Source organism: Nerophis ophidion, linkage group LG22 (assembly GCF_033978795.1).
Source record: "Nerophis ophidion isolate RoL-2023_Sa linkage group LG22, RoL_Noph_v1.0, whole genome shotgun sequence".
Taxonomy (NCBI): domain Eukaryota; kingdom Metazoa; phylum Chordata; class Actinopteri; order Syngnathiformes; family Syngnathidae; genus Nerophis; species Nerophis ophidion.
The window spans coordinates 18,747,984-18,774,254 of record NC_084632.1 but is presented as its reverse complement, the minus strand read 5'-3'; the positions used below and the strand labels follow the sequence as shown (position 1 = coordinate 18,774,254).

Sequence of the window (26,271 nt, the reverse complement as noted above, 5' to 3'; positions counted from 1 at the left end):
TATATATATATATATATATATATATTTTTTTTTTTTTTTTCAAGACTATATTTTATATATATATACACACACACACACACACACATATATATATATATATATATATATATATATATATATATATATATATATATATTTTTTTTTTTTTTTTTTCCACCTGTAAATTAAGCATGATGAGATGAGCATATGTCAGCATGAAGCCCCACTTTTAATTCTTTTTCAAACGCTTATTATGCAGTTTATTTTACGGTAAGTCATTAATTTGACTCAGTCATTATTTTGTTTTAGTAAGTCAATATTTAATAAATAAAAATAATGACATACTTAGCATCTCAGCTAACAAGGACTGTTTTGTGTTTTGTTTTTACTTTACAACCAAAAATTGTAGGCTTCTTCACGCGACAAAGTCGGCCTACTTCACCACAGTCTGTAGTCTATTGCCCCCCCCCTCCAGGCCTTGGTGCGATGGAGACGTGATGGTGGCAACAGGCCAAATCCTTACACCCACCCAGCCCTTTCCCCGTCCGTCCACCTGTCCCAGGCGGCGCCTCTTTCCCCCTGGAGAGACACCACCTTAACTAACAAATTTTCTGGGGGAAACACTGAGACTGTAAATAAAATCAGGTTCCTAGTTCAGTTTGACTGATGAGGTATACAAAGCAGATCCCTGCAAGCTAAAACATTAATCACACTATTCCCACAGGTCCTCTCTTCGTGCGCATGAATTAAATAGCAGTATTCTGCCAATGTAAGAAACCTTCCATCCATTATCCACCATCTGTTTTTATTAGTATGGCTACAAGGAGCTGGAGTCCATCCCAGCTGACACTGTGTGAGAGGCGGCCAACAACCTGCACAAATCACCAATGCCAAGAGGAAAACGATTATGATCTAAGTGTTTTTGAATGTAATTTACATTTCCAGGCTATTTACTTAGTAGGGGTGTAACAGTACGTGTATTTATATCTAACCGTTTCGGTACGGGGGTTTCAGTCCGGTTCGGAGGAGTATCGAACGAGTTTGTGAGCTAAAGTTTTAACAAGCTGCTCTGCTTTCTGCCTCTGTCTGAGCACCCGGCATTGTCCCGCCCACACAACCATCTGATTGGTTACATACAAAGCCAATCAGCGGTGCGTATTCAGAGCGATGTAACAGCCAATCAGCAGTGCGTATTCAGAACGCATGTTGTCAATGCTTCAGCGTCGAGCAGATATGTGTTTAGCAGCGGATATCGTATTCTCCCCAAAATATAAAAAACACTTCCCAGTCACAACTACTACTATCATCACTATGAGCCCGTTGACCTTCTAGAAACTTAAACTGCAGCTCAGCTCGCTCGCAGTTCTGGCTTGAGGTGAAGGCTAATTAGCTTTTAGCGTAACGTTAGCTCATTTTGCTATGTGTGTGCGCGTGTGTGTGTGCGTGTGTGTGTTAGGGGCACCAAAGCCCTGTCCGTCTGTTATTTCACATGAACTAACATGAAGTCCATGGTGTTCAGTGATGAATAGTCTCTCCTATTGCCATTGAACTATTTTATCAGCTATAGTTGTATTAATCATTAGTAATGTAGCAGCCTAGTTTTGAATGGCAGGGTCCCTGCTATCACATGTTGACAAAAATATAACATTTACATAATAAAAGTCAACTACAGGCTTCCCAAATGCTATAATAAATTAAGCATGATGAGTTGACTTGAAACTGTTTGTTGCACTTTTTATATGTAGAAGAAAGGTTTTGTCATTTTATTTAATCAAAGCAACAACTTGAGGCAGTGTAATGTGGATTAACGTGGGCAGAATTATTATACTGTTCCCAATGTTAAATGGATGAAGCCATTGTTTTCAAATTTGGTAAATAAATAACCAAACAATGTATATTTTGTTGTTTTCTTACTGTAGCGAAAATGAACCGAACCGTGACCTCTAAACCGAGGTACGTACTGAACCGAAATTTTTGTGTACCGTTACACCGCTATTTTTTAGTTATCGGTCTTTATTTACGTACATCAACCCAATATTTTTTCATCACATGGCAGCAGTTAAAAGTTATTCAGTTTAACGTGAACATCAGAATGGGAAAGTCAAATGGTTAGAATCTGCTAAATTACAAGGATTTACACACACACACACAATATCCAAGCCTGACTGAGAATTAGACAGTGATTTACAAGTCTTTGGACAAAAGCGCTGTGTTAATGGCAGAGGTCAGAGAAGAACAGCCAGATGGTTTGCGCTGATACAAATGCACCAGTGACTAAAATGTCTTTGCTACAGAGCTGTGCAGAAGAACAAGTCTGCACAAGCCCTTGAAGAAGATGGACTACAGAGGGTGACACGTCTGTCATCTAAGAAATGGGATTTGAGGCTACAATTTGGGAAAATGGGCGAGGGAACGACATTATCTGACTTTGTACCTTCCCGTGGAATGTATGAGTTAGGTGTGAACAAAAAAGACGGACTCTTTCTGCTTCACATTAAAAGTTTTAGGCAGGTGTAATGTTACACGGGATATTTTTTTTCAAACTTACAACCAGTCAATCGTTGTTCAAAGTAAATATGTTGCGATCAGGGTTTTATGCTGCAAATCCTGATACCGATCATACATGAGTGAGATTGGCCGATACCGATCACATTTTTTCAGCAGATTAGCTATTTATCATATATATATACACATATATATATATATAGGCTCCAGAAAGGGACAGGGGGTCGAAAATGGATTAATGGATATATATATATATATATATATATATATATATATATATATATATATATATATATATATATATATATATATATATGTGTGTCTTGATTGGATTATCCAGAGAATAGTGCTCGATACCGTGGTAGATATGTAGGTGTGGGAAAAATCACAAGACTACTTCATCTCTACAGAACTGTTTCCCTCAATCATCAGGAGAAAATCTCCTGATGATTGAGGGAACCCCTCATGAAACAGTTCTGTAGAGATGAAGTAGTCTTGTGATTTTTCCCACACCTATATATATATATATATATACATATACATATATATATATATACACACATATGTACATATGCACATACATATACGTACACACACATATATATATATCTATATACATATACATATGTACACACATATATTTGTATACAGTTACATATATCCAAAATTACATACATACACATATATACACATAAATATATACATATGTACACACTTATATATAGACATATTCATATATAAACATATGCATTTCTACAAAGATATATACAGTGTCAATGCCGTCGTCTACCTCTCTCCAAAAACAAATCCTTCCAACCTTTCTGACTTCTCTGACCTAGGTATTTCAACCTCCACATGGACAAAGCCCTACAACAAACTGGCCTCAAGTGTCCTTGAACTCCTACACTCATTTAATATCATTCAACACGTTAATTTTCCTACCCACACCAATGGACACATCCTGGATCTCATCTGCTCCTCTGGACTTACCCCTCATTAACTCTTCAATCAGAAGCTCCTCATCTCTGATCACCTGGGTATCACTATGGCCATCCACATTCCTGTCCCAATCTCCAAAGCTAAAAGAATAATAACTCTTCGGAATATCAAATCCATCTCCTCATTTGCCTTCTCTAACCAACTCAATTCAATTCTATCAGCCTCTCCTACTTCCGAGTCTGACAACTCGTCTGATCTCATTATTTACTATAATCAAACACGGTCCACCTGCCCCACTTAAAATCAAAAATTGTCTCTTTCACTCACTATGCCCCCTGGTACAAAAGAAGACTTGAAAGACTCACCGTACACCAGCAAACACATACAGACTTCATCCAACAATACAAAACTGCCTTCAACACAGCCCAGTCCTATTACTATTGCAATCTCATCCATTCTAACTCCTGCAATGCGTGGACTCTGTTCAGTACAATAAAATCTTCAAAACCATCTCCAACTCCACGTCGTCCTTCCTCACCGAAAAATGCAATTAATTTCTGTCATTCTTTTAATCCAAAATCAAAACAATCTATAGAACCTTGACACCCACTATCATCCTGAATGATGTACCACCTATACCACCTCTCCTCAACTCTAACATATTTCCTACCACATTTCCATTATGCCTTGTCAATTGACAGTTCTACCAAATCTGTTATAGGTAATCTCCTAAATAAATCCAAAAAACTCCACTTGTGCCCTTAATCCTACCACCACATCACTTGTAAAAGATTGCATCGCGTCCATCCCCCCAGTTATTACTGACTTCACTCACCGTTTTCTTCCTGCTTCATTCAAAACAGACCCAGTCACACCCATCCTCAAAAAAACTGGACTTGACCCTGAAACCATTACCAACTACCGGCCCATCTCTGACCCTACTTTTCTGTCAAAAATATGCAGTTGCAGGGCAAATAAGAACTCAACTCAACATCAATAATCTCCTTGATCCATTTCAATCGTGTTTCCGTTCCCTCCACAGCACTGAAACAGCCCTGATCCAAGTCACAAATGACCTCCTCCTCGCATCTGACTAAGGCCACCTCAACCTCCTCATTGTTCTGGATTTCACCACAGCTTTTGACACCATTAATCACTCCATTCTTCTCCCCCACCTGGAAACTTCCCTCAATCACCGGCACTGCACTCTCCTGGATTAAATCATATCTGACCGACAGGCAGCAATTCATATCCGTCAATAACTGAAAAATATCCATCTGACCCCTGTCCCAAAATGTGCCCCAAGGTTCAGTACTTGGCTCTCTCCTCTGCACTCTGTACATACTACCCTTTGGACAAATAGTTACCCCTGCCAAACCCACCACCCTCACCAACAGCCTCACTGACACTATAGAATAGACTGCCTTTTATTGTCACTATACTCTGGTACAATGAGATTAAAAGCAACTCCAGTATAGGGATGATATTCGTTAAGAAATTATCCAGTTCGAGGCCATTATCGAATCCTCTTATCGAACCGATTCCTTATCGAATCTCTTATCGAATCCAGATAGGTTGTGGTGTGTGCACTGAGTTCCAAAAGCCATAGATGTTATATGACTGGGCCGCCAGGCTGTTTATATGGAGGAAAAGCGGACGTGACTGAGGACAGCATGCGGCCATTATAGGGTGAAGGTTTCAGGAGAGGGAGGGCGCAAAAGGCACGGCCCCAGTGAGAATATAGTGGTGCTATGTGCATTGTAAATAAAAAAAAATGCCGACAAAAACATCACCAACATGGATAAGGTGTAGCTAACTTTCGACATCCCGGTGAAGCACACAGGAGAAGAAGGGGACCAGCACAACGGGGCAAGAGAAGTCGGCTTTTACTGTTGTGCTAGCTTGCTATGCTAATGGACAATGAGACTGACTTTGAAAATGAGGAGAGGGAATCTGGTGGGTTAGATGGAGAACTTGCCCAGCTGTCCATTTAGGACACAGAAGATGAGGATTTTGATGGATTTGTGGATGAGGATTGATCAAAAAATAATGTGAGTACATAAAAAAATACTTAAAAAAAACTTCAATAAAAGTACAACCGAACTCAGCTTTGCTCCTGCTGCTTTTTTAAAATCGCGTCCATGCATGCTAGCGTATATTTTAAGCTAGCGTATGTTTAACCATGCCTGCGCCCAAAAATACGCTGCGTCTTATTTATGCGTTAAACACAGAAATAGCACCCTTAACTGACACGGCGCGTTTTGATACGGTGCACATTATGGTCGCGAAAGTACGGTATAGTGGCTTCAATAATGGGAACCGGTTCTCAAAAAGGGATTGGAATCCATGGAATCGGTTCTTTTTTTATCGAACAATCGGGAGAAGCGGTTTCGAACATCATCCCTACTCCAGTATCAGTGCGACAGTCTACAAATATGCAAAACATAGGAAGGAAAGAAAAGAAAAATAGTGACACAGTCCAGTCCTGAGAACGAATACATACAAAAATACAGTTTTGTACATATATACACATATAAACATATATACACATATACATTAAGGCTGCACGATTTTGAGAAAATCCCTAATTGCGTGATCTTCTCCAAAATTTAGATTTTGTACATGAAAATGCATAAAACCGCAAAAATAACGAGCCAAGGATACATATTCCTTTTAGAGTGTCAATATAACATATTGAAATATTCCTACAACTACAATTTGTGTAAGTGTGCAGCACTTCTCACTGGCGAGTAGTGAGGCTCTGTAAATATGTTGATGGCTACAACCTGCTCTCGTCTCTGCCGAGACAAAGATTGTAAACAACTGAAAAGAGAGGTCAATCTGTTCAGTTAATCCGACTCGTAAATAAACGCGCTAAGGTGCCAAGAGCAATGCACAAAGTAAGAATTTTTTCTTTCTGTTTGAAGCGAGAGACGAACAAACGTAAGGCTCAACTATTCTGATTGGCAAACATGCATGTCACTAAAACGCCGTTAATGGAGGGGGAAAAAAAACTCACCTTTTTCTGGGGGTGGATATATAATATATATATATATTATATATATATATATATATATATATATATATATATATACATTAGGGGTGGGCAAATTAATGCGTTAATTACGAGTTAACTCATCAATCTATTAACGCCGACAATTATTTTATCGCGTATTTGCGTATGTTGTTTACATGCTTTTATTTTGTTAACGCCTTTTCTTATAAAGATGGCGGCGCCCAGGCGGGCTTCGGCGTGGAGGGGCTGTTGGTAAAGATGGAACATTTGGCAAAAATACCGGACAATTCTGTAAATTTCATGGCTGGCTTACAGCGTGGTCACTCCGGGATCACTTACGACCACCAGACAATTCTGGATGTGGATAGATCGGGCCGTTTGGGACTGAATGACGCGTGCTTGCTAGACCGGCTAGCTAGCATGGGAATACTTTGCCGGCTACATCCAGCGGCCTGTGAAGCAGCGGAGTATATGTGTTGTCTGTCTATTTATGAATAATGCAGACGAGGAGTGTTGGTTGAGTTCTTAACGTTTACTTTCAGAGCGTGCATATCACAACATACAAGATGTCGTCATGGTGACACAACCCATACCGGCCTACCGTGCATGCTCGTCAATCCTGTTGCATGCTGGTTAAGGTAGTTCTTTTTTTCCCTGGCTCATAACATCACAATATAGTACCATCTATATGATGCGTTCAGTTTATCAAAGCACCAAGCAAACAATCGGAAAATTCCCATCATATCAATTCCTAGATATGGTCATAATTATTTTAAGTGCACTACGCAGAATAAACACAATATTATTAATATTGCTACTACGGATAATTTAATCAAAAATTCCCTAAAACAGCCCACTACCTATAATATAGGTTTTTTAAACATAAGATCCCCGATAAAAAAAATGTTCTTGCTGTTACCTTAGAAATTGCCTGTTCGGATGTTATGATTGTGGCTCAGAGATTTGTATGTAGATTATATTTATTTTCCATAACAAACAGGATAACTTAAATACCCTGGCAGTGGAAATAAGCTTAAATGTTTGTATTTACATTTTTTGAGTTGATTTTCATAAAATATGCTATTTAACTGCTACTGTTTAACAAGTACTGATTTAAATTGTGTTTGCACAACAAATGTTTTGGCGCTTTTGTTCATGTGGGAGAATATTCCAATAAAGGTGCACTACACACTACTTTTGAATTCATTATTGGGCTTTGCGTATACAATGCAGTTAATCGCGATTAATCAGAGAAAAAGTGCGATTAACTTCGATTAACATTTTTAATCGTTGCCCAGCCCTAATATATATATATATATATATATATATATATATATATATATATATACATACATATATGTGTATATATAGATATGTATATATACATATGTATGTATATATACACACACACACACACATATATACATATATATATATATATATATATATATATATATATATGTATTCTCACTAGTATATATGCGAGGAAAAGTCCGCTTACAATGGAGCCTATGGCATTAACATCCAAAAACCTCCATCAAGGTTTAATGTAGTAACATTAGATGTGAAGTGAATTATATTTATATAGCGCTTTTACCTCAAGTGACTCAAAGCGCTTTACATAGTGAAACCCAATATCTAAGTTACAATTAAACCAGTGTGGGTTGCACTGGGAGCAGGTGGGTAAAGTGTGTTGTCCAAGGACACAACGGCATTAACTAGGAATGCGGAAGCGGGGATCGAACCTGCAACCCTCAAGTTGCTGGCACGGCCGCTCTACCAACCGAGCTATACCGGTTATAAATTAAACTATGTATTTTCGAAATGGACAGCCACCACATGTAGGACACTTAACGTCCGTGAAGACCTAGTGCTGCAAGATGTCGTTCATATACTCAACTGCTGTCGTACAAACTACCTTGGAGGTACAAACTAATAGAGATCTGCGCTGTCACCTGAAAAGGTAAATAAGCTTATTTGTTTAAACAACTAGTTAAACTAAGGAAGAATAAATGCAGATGTAAATGGTCCAGTATGTTAAGTTGTTTTTGGGTGTCTTTGGTACATTATCTATCAATAATATGCTGTAAATCTGTACCTAGGTTGCTATAGTATTAAGACGTACATTAAAGACTTTCAAATTGGGCATTTCATTTTTAATATACTTACTGTCACCAAGTTTTGAGCAAATCGATGACTTACAGTTCAGTAAAACATTTTAAAAAATGTTCTATATGACATTCTGACTACTAAATAGCATTTGTATCCAAATATTGGGGTATTTTCTTAAGGAAATTTTGATTATTGCAAGCAAATAATAACTTGTGATTAATCATGATTAATCGCAGTTCAAGACTGTGATTAATTTGATTAGTAAAAATATATTGACAGCCCTAATATATTGAATATATACATAAATTGTTGATGAGGCAAACAGCTTAACATGTTTTGGGTGCTTGGCTTGAGGGGCCACGCAATTAAATACAAAGACTGTCTATCATCACAGAACACAATCCATAACACAAATGCAATATACAAAAAATGTACAACAATTTCCTCCATAGCAAAACCCCTGTGATTGCATTTGTGTTTTGGACCGTGTTCAGTGATGCCAGACAGTCTTTTTTATTTAATTTGCCCCTCAAGCCAGGCACCCAAATCATGTTAAGTAGTTTGTCTCATCTCTTCAACCACTGAGTAACACAACACTGAATACCACATCAACAATAACAGCATCAGAAAAAAGTCACCATATTTCATTATGCCTTGTCAGTTGACAGTTCTGCCAATACTATGGAATACTGCGTAATGAAAGCTCATTTTCCTAAAGAGACTTTTGGGCGATATGTGCACACTGAATAAATTCAAGCATGAATAGACCGAGTTTTGATGTGAAAAGTCTTTATAGGAAATTCATAGCCAGTATCTCTCCTCTCTTGTAGAACATTTAACTCCTCTATTGAACCAATTTCAAAGCTACAAAATCACCATTTGAGGAGTTGCGCGTAATAATAAAATATATACGGTAGCACCTTAATCATGAATACAATGCATTCCACGACTCAAAACACATACCTAACGGAAGTCTCGCTCATTCAAATTAACTGAAATTAATAGTAAATGTCTATGGTTTCTCTCTCTGATTTGGCCTTCTGCTTCCATATCTTTGTACTAACTTTTTTAGTTCCGATACTTGGAGGGCAGGGTTGTGTAGATCTCCAAGCGGTGCTTTAAATGCACACGTAAACTGTCAAATCATAACTTATGTATGTTTCTCGTGTAAACAAAGCAGGATTAACATGTAACAAAATATTACCTCTTCACTGCTCAAACATCACAAAATTACTTCCACCGACAGTGAAAATGTTCGTAACTCAAAGGGGAACATTATCACCAAACCTATGCATGCGTCAATATACAGTATACCTTGATGTTGCAGAAAAAAGCCTATGTATTTTTTTAACCGATTTCCGAACTCTAAATGGGTGAATTTTGGCAAATTAAACGCCTTTCTGTTTATCGGTCTTTTAGCGATGACGTCAGAACGTGACGTCACCGAGGTAACACACCCGCCAAATTCGTTTTCACATTTTAAACACCGGGTCTCAGCTCTGTTATTTTCCGTTTTTTCGACTATTTTTTGGAACCTTGGAGACATCATGCCTCGTCGGTGTGTTGTCGGAGGGTGTAACAACACTAACAGGGAGGGATCTAAGTTCCACCACTGGCAAGAAATCTGCCGCCAGACCCCCATTGAATGTACCAGAGTGTCATCACATTTGACCGGCGATGCTAAGACAGACATGGCACAGAAATGTATGGATAACCTGCAGATGCATTTGCAACGATTAAGTCAACTAAATCACAAAAGTGAGTTTTGTTGATGTTGTTGACTTATGTGCTAATCAGACATATTTGGTCACGGCATGACTGCCAGCTAATCAATGCTAACATGCTATTTACGCTAGCTGTATGTACATTTGAAACTAGATACCCACATTTAATGCGAAACAAACACTTACCAATCGACGGATTTAAGTTGCTCCAGTGTCACAAGATGCGAAAGTCCTGATCGTTTGGTCTGCACATTTTACCGGCGATGCTAATAAGGCAGCCATGCTATGGGCCACTTCATTAGGTACACCCACGCTATGGCCGAATAGCGTCAATAGCTATTCGCTCAATAGCTTCAGTTTCTTCTTCAATTTCGTTTTTGCTATCTGCCTCCATACTCCGACCATCTGTTTCAATACATGCGTAATCTGTTGAATCGCTTAAGCCGCTGAAATCCGAGTCTGATTCCGAGCTAATGTCGCTATATCTTGCTGTGGTGACCGCCATGTTGTTTGTATCGGCAGCCCTGTATGACGTCACAGGGAAATGGATAGTGGTTTCGAAGATAGGGAAAATAAGGCACTTTAAAGCTTTATTTAGGGATATTCCGGGACCGGTAAAATTTAGAAAAAAAATTCAAAAAATACAAGCCACTGGGAACTGATTTTTATTGTTTTTAACCCTTTTGAAATTGTGATAATGTTCCCCTTTAAGGTATTTTCACACTTAAGAGCAGTGTTTTTCAACCACTGTGCGCCGTGAGATATAGTCCGGTGTGCCCTGGGAGACTATGTAATTTCACCTAATTGGGTTAAAAATATTTTCTGCAAACCAGTAATTATAATCCGCAAATAATGTGCCGTTGTTGAGTGTCAGTGTTGTCAAAAGCTCGGCAGAGTAACCATGTTATACTCTTCCATATTAGTAGGTGGCAGCAGGTAGCTGATTGCTTTATAGATGTCGGGAACATGGTTTGTTGTTGTGATCACAATATGCAGACGACAGCGGGAGGCAGCGTGCAGGTAAAGAGGTATCTAACGCTTAAACCAAAAGTAAACAAAAGGCGAGTGCCCCTAAGAAAAGGAATTGAAGTTTACGAAACTAAAACTGCACAAAATCTGTATGCTGGACGACAGCAAAAACTTGAAGCTTGTGGAGCAGAGACGCTGTCCACAAAGTACATATGTACATGACATGACAATCAACAAAGAAGGATAGCAACAATTTCAATAGTCTTGATTTGTTTTTACACAGCAGGTGCAGGGAATAGCGCTCAAAGGAAGACACGAAACGGCGACATGAAAAGCAACCAAAATAGAAGCCCAAGACAAGAACTAAAACACTACACACAGGAAAACAGCAAAAAACTCAAAATAAGTCACAGCGTGATGTGACAGGTCGTGACAGTACACCTACTTTGAGACAAGCCTTATACTGATGCATGCTTGGTTATGGTTTAAAGTCATATCCACCACTTGCGAGAACGATTTTTTACTGTCAATATCGGCTGTTGAGTTTAATTTTTTAATGTTTTCTGCTGGTGGTGTGCCTCAAAATTTTTTCAATGAAAAAAATGTGCCTTGGCTCAAAAAAGGTTGAAAAACACTGTCTTAAATCATGACAAAAAGCTGATAGACATCTATATATCTCAAATTACTCGTAAGTTAAGGTAATCGTAAGTTGTACTATGATTTTCTGCACAGCAGTTTCCATGAAACACAACATTACTACTAGCGAGCAATGTAGTAAACACCTGACACCTACTAAAAAATACACACCAAACTTGAAGATTTTGTTTGAAAGATTTAATTTTCATTAAACAAATCAACATTGCATCAGCGAGAAAAAAATCATCCATCTGCTTTGGAGAAAAATTTAATGAGGTAACACTCCAAGCAGCATAGCCATTACCTTCTGGCAGATCTAAAGAGCAGACTTGTTTTGTCTGGGCTTGTTTCAAGTGATTTAATACAATGCATTTCTCCTACAATCAGTGGTTATTCTGCAGAAGAGACACAGTGCTCAAACTCAGCACTGTTTATCTTTCAATGTGTATTTTATGCCTGATAGAGTGTAAATTAGGACTGGGCGATAAAATTATATCAATCTATAGTGCAAAAAAACCTTTCTCCAATAGCAAAGAGAGACGATTTCAATAATATTACATTAATTTGTTCATTTTTTAAAAGATGTATAAGGAGCGCTCTGCTGTTTTTAAGGACATTAGGCAAAAAAGCTAGTCAAAGATAATCTCTGTGACAGCACTCTAGTGTTTTTAAGAAACTGTTAATCTCTCACCAGTTGAATAGCCTAAACGATGAACGAGAGAAGACCTAAAATGGAAGCTAGAGGAACACTACTAACATGACCAATAAGTTGAACAAATGACTACTGACCGCTTCTAAAGTAAACAAGCAACAACAACATCTTGATTACATACTGTAAGTTACATTATGAAAAACATATGTAACTGCCCAAATGGAGAGGACTTAAATGGTTTCTAAGTTGTGTAAATCACAAGTTTGGACCCCAGTGTTTTATGTTTGCGAGCTAGGTCAAAATGACAATACAAGGATCTGCCAAAGTGTTCACAGTGGTCCAAGTTTCTCTATTAATCCGGACCTCTCTAGTGTTTTGAGGAATTTGCTGCAAAAATGTTGGTCTCTCAAGTTTTGAACTGAACTGGCCGGTATGGTATCATCCTCTGACCAGATTTGGTCCCCAGGCCGCCAGTTGAACAGCCCTGCGCTGTACATGGAGCCTGTTATCTGTATATTAAATCACAAATGATCTCCTGATGTCTTGACCTCTCACTTATTAGCAAACATGACAAAAATAGTGATGTAATTTATATTGTGTTACAAATGGCTATGACCGCTATGGAAAAGAATATCATGATGACATTATTTTCTACATCCCCCAGCTCAAGTGTAAATACAGTAATCAAAAAAGGTGTCTCATAATCCATATAGTGCTGTTCTTGAGTAGATTTTTTTAGTCGTTCAGGTCTTTGGGATTTTTTTACTATTTTGTCATCCAAACAATGTTTTTCTTAAGAAGTCTGCACAAGGTCCGTTAGTCGCCATTAAAAAGTATGCATCACAGGGTACCATTTATTCGCTGCTCGAGCACTGTGCACCAAAGAGAGTGCTTGAAAACAGCATATTGGGGTTGTGTATTTGTACAGTATATTTGATTTCAAGAGTTGAAATCAAGCTCAGGAGGATTTTGTGAAACAGTAATTTACAAAATTGTCAACAATACTGACTCTAATTTCATTAGTAATTTAGTTTGGCCTTTTTATAGCATGAAAGCTATCATCGTCAAAATGATTTTGTAATGAACTGAAATAAATATTCTTTGGCTTTAAGTAATGGCCAAAACCGATATTAATCCGATACCCTATCAGCACGAATCATATTACATACTTTTTGATCAGATGAAATTACTCAGAGAACATTGGTACTGTATCCACTCGGCATACATTGCACCTGTCACCCAGGGACCTGGGGTCCCCACATTTGCGGACCCTTACAATGTTTCTCATTGTTCCCATTGGGTTGAGGGTTTTCTTGCCCTTATGTGGGACCAGAGCCGAGGATTTTGTTGTGGTTTGTGCAGCCCTTTGAGGAATTTGTGAATAAGGGTTATATAAATAAACTTTGATTGATTGCTTGATTGATACTATAATTTCCGGTCAATTTCCTGCTACTTTTTCCCAATACTTTGAACCATGCGCTTCATACAATTTTGCGGCTAATTCATGGATCATAACTTCCGGGTTGGTTAAATACTGTATGTTTTTCTACCCCCACATGTCTATGACATGCACACGACTGACTCCAAAGCAAAAACGATACCAACGTAAAAGGAAAAACCCGCTGTACGGAATAAAAACCTACTATCACTAACAGGACCCAAAAAAGGCGGAACTCCGAAGAAGACAATCGGAGGAGGCAGAGGAGGAGAATAAGGAAGACAGCTCTCTCCTTTAGGCTATACGTGTGTTACAAGCACTGTCTTTTGCTGAATTTGCGAATGAACACAAGCGCTCGTGTAAATATTTCAAAGTTTCAACGTGTACACTTGCGCCCAATCAACATGTGCGCCCAATATATTTACACAATACAATAAAATAGGTGGGTGCGGCTTAAAAACAGACATGCTTTGTTGCCCGGAAAATAAGGTAGGTTTGAAAATCATTAACTTAATTAAAAAGTGGTAATTCATTTTGTTGGCGACACCTTGAGGCCCCAATAAATCATCAAGTTAAGGTCATGACGCAGTAATTTAAATGAAGGGGACACATTTGCTACTGGGTATCTTCTATTAAGCCTATGCCTTGGAGACTTTTTAAGGTAATATGAAACTGTGATTATTTGATACCTATTTATAATGACAAATGTTGGGCAATAGCATTCAATTAACGATACTTATTAGGGTTGTCTATAGTTTGTGCACTATTGTATGCTGTTTCCTCATTACATTGTGCATTTTTGCTTAATTGTTAAAGCGGACCTATGATGAATTTCATCTTTTCTGACTTAAAAAGATTGTTACAATGTTGGTTATTCGTGTTAAACAACACCAAAGCCTGAAAGAGATTAATTTATCTGGGCGTGAGCCTTCACGGAGTTTGGGATGCTGTTTGTGGGATTTTGCAGTCTGGCTATGCCGTGACGTCGCAGCGAGTTGGTCGTATTTATTTGAACAATAGTAAAGCCCTGTTTCAGGCTACAAGGAAACAAAAAAAAGCGACGATGAAGTATTATTTTGATATAATCTTAGCATGTGCATAACAACACTGACGTGCGACATGTATTGCCATAAATGTTGATAAAATCTGCTTTTTTAATACAAAAAGGTGAGTGCGCAAGTGTACTTAATCATGGGACGAACTGAATCTATATGTTTATGAATTCAATTTTCCACCGTGCCTAGAAAAAAATTGCGGCGATGACTTCAAGTTATATATTTAAACACTGTACATTGTCAAAAAGTGAATTATGTTACTTTTGGAGAGGGCGGGGCGTGTTTTCATTTACAAACTGGGGATTTGTCCAGAATTTTGCAGGCAGATTGAAAATAACGGTTTATAAAAGAGCAAAATGTATGCAAAATTTACACCAAAGCATGTTCAATACATACTATCCAGACCAGTGTTTTTCAACCTTTTTTGAGCCAAGGCACATTTTTTGCAATGAAATAATCCGTAGGCACGCCACCAGCAGAAATCATTAAAAAACAAAACTTAATTGACAGTACAAAATCATTGTCACAATTGTTGGCTCTGACTTCCAAAAGGGACAAGCGGTAGGAAATGGATGGATGGATGGACTTTAAACCATAACCAAGCACGCATCAATATAGCTCTTGTCTCAAAGGAGGTGTACTGTCACATCACACCGTGACTTATTTGGAATTTACTGCTGTTTTTCTGTGTGTAGTGTTTTAGTTCTTGTCTTGCGCTCCTATTTTGGTGGCTTTTTCTTTTTATTTGGTATTTTACTGTTGCAATTTCATGTCTTCCTTTGAGCGATATTTCCCGCATGTACTTTGTTTTAGCAAACAAGAATATTTCAGTTGTTTTCATCCTTCTTTGACGGACATTGTTGTCATGTTTGGATGTACTTTGTGGACGCCGTCTTTGCTCCACAGTAAGTCTTTGCTGTCATCCAGCATTTTGTTTTTGTTTACTTTGTAGCCGGTTCAGTTTTAGTTTCGTTCTGCATAGCCTTCCCTAAGCTTCAATGCCTTTTTGTAGAGGCACTCAGTTTTTTTTTATTTTTGGTTTAAGTATTAGACACCGTTTTACCTGCACCCTGCCTCCCGCTGTTTCCGACATCTACAAAGCAATTAGCTACCGGCTGCCACCTACTGATATGGAATATCAGTAGGTGTATTACAAAGTTACTCTGCTGAGCTCTAGACAGCACCGACACTCAACAACAACAACACATAATTTGTAGACTATAATTACTGGTTTGCAAAAAATATTTTTAACCCAAATGGGTAAAATTGGATCACCTCCCACAGCACACCAGACTATCTCAGGGACACTAATGTGCCACGGCACAGTGATTGAAAAACACTGATCTAGACCACAAAGAAGCATTTTAAATTTAGATTTAAATCATCATATAAGTCACGTTTCACAATAGGCCAACTGATTTTTTTTAACAAATTGGCAAATTACATGAGATAATGCATTTTGGCCTTTTTTTATTAGCTGTAAGCGATTAACACCAAAATGAATTTGAACTGAACTACTGAAATAAATTTGAGTTTTCAAAAAATACTACAACTACTACTAATAATACATGTTACTTATAAAGGTGCCTTTCTGGGAACTCAAGGACACCGTACAAAATCATAACAACAGAATCAATTGGATAAAAACAACAATAACAACAAAGATCGATAGGATTTACATTGAATAAGCAGTCGTGAATAGGTGTGTTTTGAGTCTTGATTTGAAGAGGGATATTGAGTCTATGTTACAAAGGACTGGTGGTAATGAGTTCCAAATATGTGGGGCTGAGCGGCTGAAAGTTTGGGCACCTAGGGTGGACAGTTTAAAGGCTTACTGAAACCCACTACTACCGACCACACAGTCTGACAGTTTATATATCAATGATGAAATATTAACATTGCAACACATGCCAATACAGCCTTTTTAGTTTACTAAATTGCAATTTTAAATTTCCTGGGAGTTTCTAGTTGAAAACGTTGCGGAATGATGACGTGTACGCGTGACGTCACGGACTGTTAGCAAATATTAGCGCTGCGCACACACACAGCTAAAAGTCGTCTACTTTAACTGCATAATTACACAGTATTTTGGACATCTGTGTTGCTGAATCTTTTGCAATTTGTTCAATTAATAATGGAGAAATCAAAGTACAAAGATGGCGTTGGGAAGCTTTAGCCTTTAGCCACACAAACACACGGTGATTCCCTGTTTAAAATTCCCGGAGGTGAAGCTTTCCTATGGATCAGAGCGGTCAAGTGTACATGAATCCCGACCAAATGTCAACCAGCAGTTTTCAGTGAGAAAATTGTGGTAAAAAGTCGCCACTTACCGGAGATCAGCTGAGCATGTGCCGTCCATAAAGCTGCCGTCGACTTCCATCAGACACTGGCCTCAAGACACCCATGGACACACCCTTCCGACTATCAGGTACTATTAAATTCACTAAAACACTAGTACCAAAACACTACTAACACAATAGAAAGATAAGGGATTTCCCAGAAATATCCTAGTAAATGTGTCTAAAAGGATCTAAATCCGTCCCAATGCAATTTTTTTTTTTTAACTTGATTTTTTTTTCTAGTCTGTCGCTATCAATATCCTCAAACACGAATCTTTCATCCTCTCTCAAATTAATGTGGAAATTGTCGTTTTCTCGGTCCAAAAAGCTCTTTTTGTTGGAGGCTCCCATTAAAAAGAATTTGGGGATGTGAGGCGCCCTCAAGGGGTGACGTCATCGTCTGCGACTTCCGGTAAAGGCAGGGCTTTTCTGTTAGCGACCAAAAGTTCCGAATTTTATCGTTGATGTTCTCTACTAAATCCTTTCAGCAAAAATATGACAATATCGCAAAATGATCAAGTATGACACATAGAATGGACCTGCTATACCGGTATGAATAAGAAAATGTCATTTCAGTAGGCCTTTAAATAAGGGGACAGTGAGACAAATGGATGAAGAGGACCTTAGGGAACTTGAGGGCGTGGCGACATGGAGCAGGTCAGAGAGATATGACGGAGAAAGATTATGGATAGCTTTGAAAGTGAGAAGAAATATTTTAAATTGGATACGGTGTTTGATGGGTAGCCAGTGGAGTTGTTGCAGAACAGGGGTGATTAGATTAGATTAGATTTAGGTTTCTTGGGCCCTGTTGGGGAAATTCATTTTCACTGCCGTACATTTAAACATATAGACATTACACATCACAAAACAAAAATAACAAAAAGTCATCATACATGACCAACACATTTACAGGCTTTATCAGACGGGTCGACTGGGCCTGCTGTTAAGGGCGGCTATAGCTGCAGGAATAAGGCTTTTCCTGAGGCGGGCCCTCCGGAATTTGATGGTTCTGTACCTGCGCCCTGATGGTAGTGGGATTATGTATTTGTGTAGTGGGTGACTGATATCCTGGACTATTGTGTTTGCTAGTCGAGTGATGGACCTGTGGTTTAAGTCCGAAATGTTGGGTGTGGGTAGGCGGATGATTTTAGCTGCTATGTTTGTAATGCGTGTGAGTTTGGTCCAGTTGGTTACAGAAAGCATGGTGAAAAAACATGTGGAACAGTACAGAAGGATGGGTTGAACAATGCTTTGGTACAGTAATAACAGGAGGTGAGGTGCAACGTATAGTCCTTTAAGTTTTCGGATGGCTGACAGTCTTTGTTGAATTCTTTTTTGAATGTCCGTGGTGTGCTGATCAAAGGTGATGTGCTGGATTGAAGGTGTTCTGGTGATTATCCGGGCTGCAGAATTCTGGAAGCTGAAGTTTGTGAAAAGACTTGCGAGGGAGACCAAACAGGAGTGAGTTGCAGTAGTCCAGGTGAGAGGTGACAAGGCTATGGACCAGTATGGCAGCAGTGTGTGGGGTGAGGGGTTGGGTGAAGTTGATTAATGTTTCGTGGATGAAAGTAAGCAGACCGGGTAATGTTGTTTATGTGAGCTTGAAAAGAGAGTGTGCTGTCCAGGATGACACCCAGACTCCTAACTTGGGAGGAGGGTGAAACAGATGAATTGCTAAGAAAAACGGACAAGCTGTTGGTTTTGGCTAGAATGGATTTTGTAACTACAAGTAAGATTTCAGTTTTATTACTATTGAGTTGGAGGAAACTGGATGAGAACCACAGTTTCAGTTTACTGAGGCAGGAGGAAGAGGTTTGGTTGAGACGTACAGCTGGGTGTCATCCGCAAAACAGTAAAAATGTATCTTAAATTTAGGGAAAATATTGCCAAGGGGAAGAATGTAGATGATAAAAAGCGGGGGACCAAGAACAGAGCCCTGGGGCACACCAGAGGATACGGGAGACGGAGGGGATGTTAATGAACGGAGTTGAACAAACGGAGTGCGGTGGGAGAGATATGATCTTAACCAGTGAAGATGTGTGCTTGTGATGCCAATACTGTGAAATCTATGGAGGAGGACAGGGTGTGAAAAGGTATCAAAGGCTGCAGTGGGATCCAAAAGGATTAAGATAATGAGAAGACCAGAATCATATTCTTGTTTATTGAGATTAGCGCTGGGCGATATATCGATATACTCAATATATCGCGGGTTTGTCTCTGTGCGATATAGAAAATGACTATATCGTGATTTTAGAGTATATGTTCTCTCACAGTTGATTTTAGCGGCGAGCATTATACTGCAGGTGTTTCCCACTCTTTCTTCTCTCTCCTTCTCACAGAGACTTAAACAAGCACACCTTCTTACATACGTCACGTGTGCAACGTCACACGCCATCCCCCCAAGCAGAGAGGTAGCTACATGGGTAACATTAGCTGTGATGCTAACGGAGTGGTGCGAGTGGTAATGCGAGAGAGAGAAGGTTTAAATCTGGTAACGAGAGAAACAGCACAGGATCCATCCTCTGGCGGTGGTTTGGCTTCAAGCAGGAATATGTTGAACAATTATGCGGCAAAAGCATTGCTACAATAAGTAGCAGCACTGCTATTTGAGTTCCTATTATGCAGATCATTTTTATTTGACACTTATTGAAACATCTTGTGTGACATCATGCACAGAAGTGCACTTTATTTGTTTTAAACTATTGTAGTGGCGTTCTGTAAAAGAAGTGCACTTTAATTTAGTGTTATTCTGATACGTCATCTTGGTGACATCATGCACAGAAGTGCACTAATACCTTGTTTTAAAATGTCTCTGACAATCTTGCACTTTCTGTTTTGAAAAGACATGAATGTTTGTGCTACTGCTTAATAACTGTTTAATAAATACAGTTTTGGTAAATTGACTTAGTTGTGATTTCCCTCTCTGCATGAAAGTTTAAAAGCAGGTAAAATAGGTGCGGACTGATTGACACCAGGTGTGGCCAGGTGCCAATCAGTCGCAGCTGAGCAGAAAACAGTGCACAGGGAAAAAAACAGGAAACAGACAAAATAGGGCTGACAGGAACTAAAAACAGGAAATACTAAACACACACAGAGGAAAACCTAAAACACAAACAAACTGTCAGTGGCAAGCCTAACAACCCACGCAGTCACGGGGAGAACATGCAAACTCCACACTTAAAGATCCCGAGCCCGGGATTGAACCCAGGACTACTCAGGACCTTCGTATTGTGAGGCAGACGCACTAACCCCTCTTCCACCGTGCAGCCTAGAAAAAACAAACCGGGAAGAAAAATGAACCATGTGCCAAAATTGGCCCCCGAGCCGCACTTTGGATGTCCTATTATTGTAGTAAAGAGCTGAACTGTATCATACTGAGAGCTGTTTTTAATATATAGAAAATAAAATATAAATAAGGCAATAATTAAATATGCTTACAACACATACAAAGAATGCATAGTGATGTTAAATAAGAACAAATGTGTATATTTAACGATGCAAAACCTGATGAGGTCCGAGCCGATAATTGAGCGCCATATTAATTAAATTAATCGGTTGCCAGCCGGAACGTTTGTAAAGTGATGTATTTTGAGACGCTTTTTTTTTTTTTGGTATATTTGCGAGTTCAGCACTTCCTTGGAAGTTGTATATTTTGAAGAAAAAGTGGTTACCGTTTGAGCGTAGAGGGCCAGGACAGACGAGGCTTCCTCAGCACGGGGCGAAGCTTCTCCAAGGTCCGATTGCGGCACAGGTAGCGCTCAGTGTCCGAGTTGATGCGCTGCTTGATCCGGATGTGGGTCCTCGGCTGCCGCCACAAATGTTTGGGTGGTTTGGCGAGCCCCGCTCCCTCTCGGCTTAACGTTGCGCACTCCATTTTTTTTGGGTGTACTTTAATTTGCTTAATAGACGACTCTCTTCCGGAAAAACAGTGACGGGGAGAAAAGGGAGACTAGATGCGGTCACCAGGACGGGACATGGCGCGCTGCTGCTGTCCACGCTCCACCGTGCTAAAGAAGACACTGCGAGGCTCCCCCCTTCTTCTTTCCTCTCTCACTTGGCCTTTATGGCTCTCTTCCCGCCCTCCTGGATCCGAGCTGTTCACCATCTGTCCATCACTAGTGTCAACATTAAAAGTGCTCCTTCTCTAAGCGTTTAATGGAGATTTGAATAGGTAAAGGCTTTCTTGGATGGAGAGCTATTTATAGGACTGGACACAACGATTATAGACAATTGCTGACAATGACATAAACATAATGGATAACCACCTTTTTGTCATTTAACATTTGCTTTTACACAACTTGCAAAATATTACTACCGTATTTTCCGCACTATAAGGCGCACCGGATTATAAAGCGCACTTTTAATGAATGGCCTATTTTAAAACTGTGTTCATATATAATAGGCTGACCATACGTCCTCTTTTCCCCAGACATGTCCTCTTTTGCAGGGGTGTCCGGGCGGGGTTTTTTTAAATGCCTCAATTGTCCGGCATTTTGAATTAGGGTTGCGTGTCTTTTCAATGTATGTCCAGGGTTAAGTTACCGTATATATATTACTGGAGTTGGTGAATTCTAGCAGTAAATATTGTAGCGGCTGGCTACGGGGTGTTAGCCAATGGCTTTGGCTGGGGGGGCGGGACTTCCGGGGAAGATAGGGAAGTGGCGCTATTGACAGGAACTGTTGGTTCGAGTTTTGCCGGGAAAGGTCCTTTTTTTGTTGTCTTAAATGTTGACTTGGCATTATTTTTTTTTATCAGAAGCCTAAAATAATTGGCTAAGAAATGCTACCTCTGTTTTTGTTGTTTTAACTGATTTGTGAAATACCCTTCACCTGTGGTGTATTCTCTGAGAACATCTGTTTTTGTTTTAAATGTTATGAGGCATTATTTATATTTTTTACATTAGAATGGTCCACTAGACTGAGAAGAGACATCTTAAAGAATGGGCTGTTACCTGTTTTTTTGTTTAAATATAATTAACCTGTTTTGAGGCATTATTTATGTGTATATTATATACAAGATGTTATTTTGAATATTGCTACCTTTGTACTTTTTCGAAAACTGTCAATGTTACATAATATAAGTGTGACTTATTTTGTTATACTGTCAAGAGAGGAGAAAAAATGCTTTATTTAAATAAATATATTATTTATAAAGCAAGTTCAAGTATCATTGGCAAATTTTCACCTAGTCCCGGGCACGCATATACAGCATGTGTCCTCTTTTTGGGATTTCAGAATATGGTCAACCTAATATATAAGGCGCACTGTCATGATCCGCTACTTGGATCATGTCATATTCTGTTTTGTTCCGTCTTTATATCGTGTTTTGTTATTTGACTTCCTTAGTTCCTGGTGGCACTTCTTGTTTTGTTTCCGTTGCCATAGTCACGTATTAGTGTCACCTGCATCTTGTTTTTTACGCGCACCTGCCTCATGATCACATTCCTGTATTCAAGCCTGCCTTCTTTGTTCATTCTTTCTCGCAGTCTAGTTTCTGTTTGATGCAACAGGTGACGTCGCTTATCCCCGATTGTGGTAAAGACTTTTTGTACTCGTTAGCTTCCACGCTATTCCTATGTTTATTTCCCTAGCTCACATGTTAGTGCCTTAAGTTCCTTCTAGCTTCCATGCTAGTTCTGTTTGTTTTGTCTTTAGTGCCTTGTGCAAAGATATTTGTTCTTAGTCTGTTTTGTTAGCATAAATAAATCATCCTTTCTTACCTTCATGTTGTGTCCAAGTCCGACTGCATAATTTGAGAGAACAAAACAACACCACGATGTCAGCGAAGTGTCACACGCAGCGCATTATAAGGCGCATAGAATAGACGCTATAGTAGAGGCTGGGGTTTCGTTATGCATTCTTTAGATAGAGCTGCGCTAAAGGGAATGTGACCAAAAGGGTCAGATAGGTCAGTCAAATTGTATTGGGTGTGGGAAAAAAATTGATTCGAATTTGAATCGCGATTCTCACGTTGTTCGATTCAGAATTGATTCTCATTTAAAAAAAAAAAATTTTAATCAAATTTTTTTTTTTTTTTTTTTAATCAATCCAACAAAACAATACACAGCAATGCAATTCCAAAACCAAACCTAACCCAGCAACACTCAATAAACAGAGCAATTGAGAGGAGACACAAACACGACACAGAACAAATCAAAAGTAGTGAAACAAAAATTAATATTATCAACAAAAGTATCAATATTAGTTATAATTTCAGTATAGCAGTGATTAAAAATCCCTCATTGATATTATCATTAGATATTCATAAAAATAAAAAAAATAAATAAAGAACAATAGTGTCACAGTGGCTTACACTTGCATCGCATCTCATAAGCTTGACAACACACTGTGTCCAATGTTTTCACAAAGATAAAATAAGTCGTATTTTTGGTTCGTTTAATAGTTAAAACAAATTTACATCATTGCAATCAGTTGATAAAACATTGTACTTTACAATTATAAAAGCTTTTGACAAAAATCTACTACTCTGCTAGCATGTCAGCAGACTGGGGTAGATCCTGCTGAAATCCTATGTATTGAATGAATACGGAATCGTTTTGAATCGGAAAAATATCGTTTTTGAATCGAGAATCGCGTTGAATCGAGAATCGCGTTGAATCGAAAAAATCGATTTATAAACGACTCGCGACCCCAAGAATCGATATTGGGACACCCAAAGATTCGCAGCCCTAATTATTATCTAGCCTACTTACAGTTCACTACCTTGTCAATTTATATAAAAGCATGGGTCAATCACAAAGATTATTATTAATGGAACAAATAAACCTTAGGCTCAGGTCAGGCTGATTAGAAGAAGAAATACTTATCAAACAATACATTTACATACAATATGTATTATCCATCCATCCATTTTCTACCGCGAATCTCTCTGGGGTCGCGGGGGGCGCTGGTACCTATCTCAGCTACAATCAGGCAAAAGGCGGTGTACACCCTGGACAAGTCGCCACCTCATCGCAGGATGTTGTGCTAAAATAAATAAGCTAAATCAACAACGAATGTTTCTTAACTAAATTGTCAATTAGATTAAAAAGTGCAAATGAAAATACAGCTTCACCACTTTAAGTCACCCTCCCAAAGTAACTTAAATTCAGAATTCAGAGACTCGAGGTGTAAATGAAAAATGTGATTGTGAATAGGTGTAATTGATCCTTTTGAAGTCTGAAGGGGTGTCAAAAAAGCATCTAAAACTGTGATAGTTGGTAAGTTTGGAAACCTGAAACTGTGGACATCTAATAAGTGTTGATTAGGGAGTGAAATTGTATCACAAAGTTGATGAAAAGAGGCAAAAGTGTTGTCAATGTATACATCTTTAATGTTATTGATCTCCAGACTTGACCATCTTAAAAAGGTTACTATCGACAAGAAAGGGAGGGAAGGCATGATTAGCAGTGATGGGTGCAAGACTAGGAATAAGTTTGTGGCCAAAACCTTTGCATTTTCAGTGGGCGAATGCACAATTGTAGTCAAAGAAAAGTTGCATATTTCGAATCGAATCGTTTATCGCTATAAATTGGGGCGGTATAGGTCGGGTGGTAGAGTGGCCGTGCCAGCAACTTGAGGGTTCCAGGGTCGATCCCCACTTCCTTCATCCTAGTCACTGCCTTTGTGTCCTTGGGCAAGAGACTTTACCCACCTGCTCCCAGTGCCACCCACACTGATTTAAATGTCATTCAGATATTGGGTTTCACTATGTAAAAGCTCTTTGAGTCACTAGAGAAAAGTGCTATATAAATATAATTCACTTCACTTCATTTCCAGGCCTGGCCGTGGTAAAAATTAATATCTGCAAAGAAGGAATGATGATATACTATGTTTTCATACAGTTGGTGCGTAAACAAAATGTTTGTTTTATTTTTAAATGCAGTTTTTAACATTAAGAAAGCCCTCGAGACATGAAATAACACCCATAGTCACCTTTACCAGGCGCACACTTCAAGACACTTCGAAGTTGGAGGGGGAAGAGCAAGCCGGTATTTCCAGGGATTTCACACTCACATCCGTGTTCAATTATCAAACCGTGTATGTTTTGTGGATGTGGGAGGAATTCAGAGTAACTGTAGGAAAGGAAAACTCCGCACAGAGATTTTCTGACAAAGATTTAAACCTCTCCAAACCGTGAAGCTGATGTGCTGACCGCAACACAGCCGTGCAAGTGATTATATTGTCATCAGTGTCCAGCACCAATGAATTAATCCGAAGCTGCAAATTATTATTTTCCACAAAGTCTCCCTGGCAGTATATAGCCTGGCAAATGTACATTCTAATAAATGAAATTATGCATTGTTTGTGATTAGGGCTTAATGTCACAGTTATGGATTTTATAGGCACCGACCAAATTTAGTTGGTACTACCGGCTATCAATTTACGTAAAATCAACATATTTCGATATCTTGGTTCCCTGCCTTTGTGACTTCATGTCCAACTGCAGACTCGGCCGGCCCAAACACTGGGCGTGGAAACAACCACTGAAGCAGCGCTCAGAGCGGACTGAGTCGGACTGCCTCTAGTTAATGTTGCAGTTTTCCATGCCCACAAAGCAAGTATGCCTGATAGAAAACACTCCAACATACAGTGAAAATACCCCTCTCAAAAGGCTTTAGCTCGTAGCTAGTTCACATTGGATTTGCCATAGACATACTACCTATTGGCATTCACAATTTTACAATGGAGTTTCAACAATACATTACTTACCTTATTACCACTTTGTAGGGGCGTAACAAAAGACTAGACAGACAATCAATCAGCTTAATGACAAAGACTACTCCCTGACTAGGCAACACACCGTAGCCTATGCACCACTGCCGTCCTACATCTCGGAATTGTAACTGCATGCCAAGTTTACTATACAATACCTGCAAATGAGACTCAGAAGTACAAGAAACCAAA

General features: G+C 39.0%; 1 protein-coding gene across 4 annotated transcripts in view; it reads right to left on the bottom strand.

Annotated features, from left to right (window-relative positions):
- LOC133540631 (cAMP-specific 3',5'-cyclic phosphodiesterase 4D-like) overlaps positions 1 to 26,271 on the bottom strand; it is a 232,097-nt gene that overhangs the window by 160,224 nt on the left and 45,602 nt on the right. The window contains exon 1 of one of the 4 annotated variants that reach the window (XM_061883403.1): positions 21,036 to 21,389. The exons of 2 other annotated variants lie outside the window; for them this stretch is intronic. In XM_061883403.1, the coding sequence (XP_061739387.1) occupies positions 21,036 to 21,238 (203 nt within the window). In that variant the 5' untranslated portion in view covers positions 21,239 to 21,389. Of the gene's footprint in view, positions 1 to 21,035; positions 21,390 to 26,271 lie in introns of those variants that run through there. One more of the 4 variants, XM_061883407.1, reaches the window with a different exon arrangement.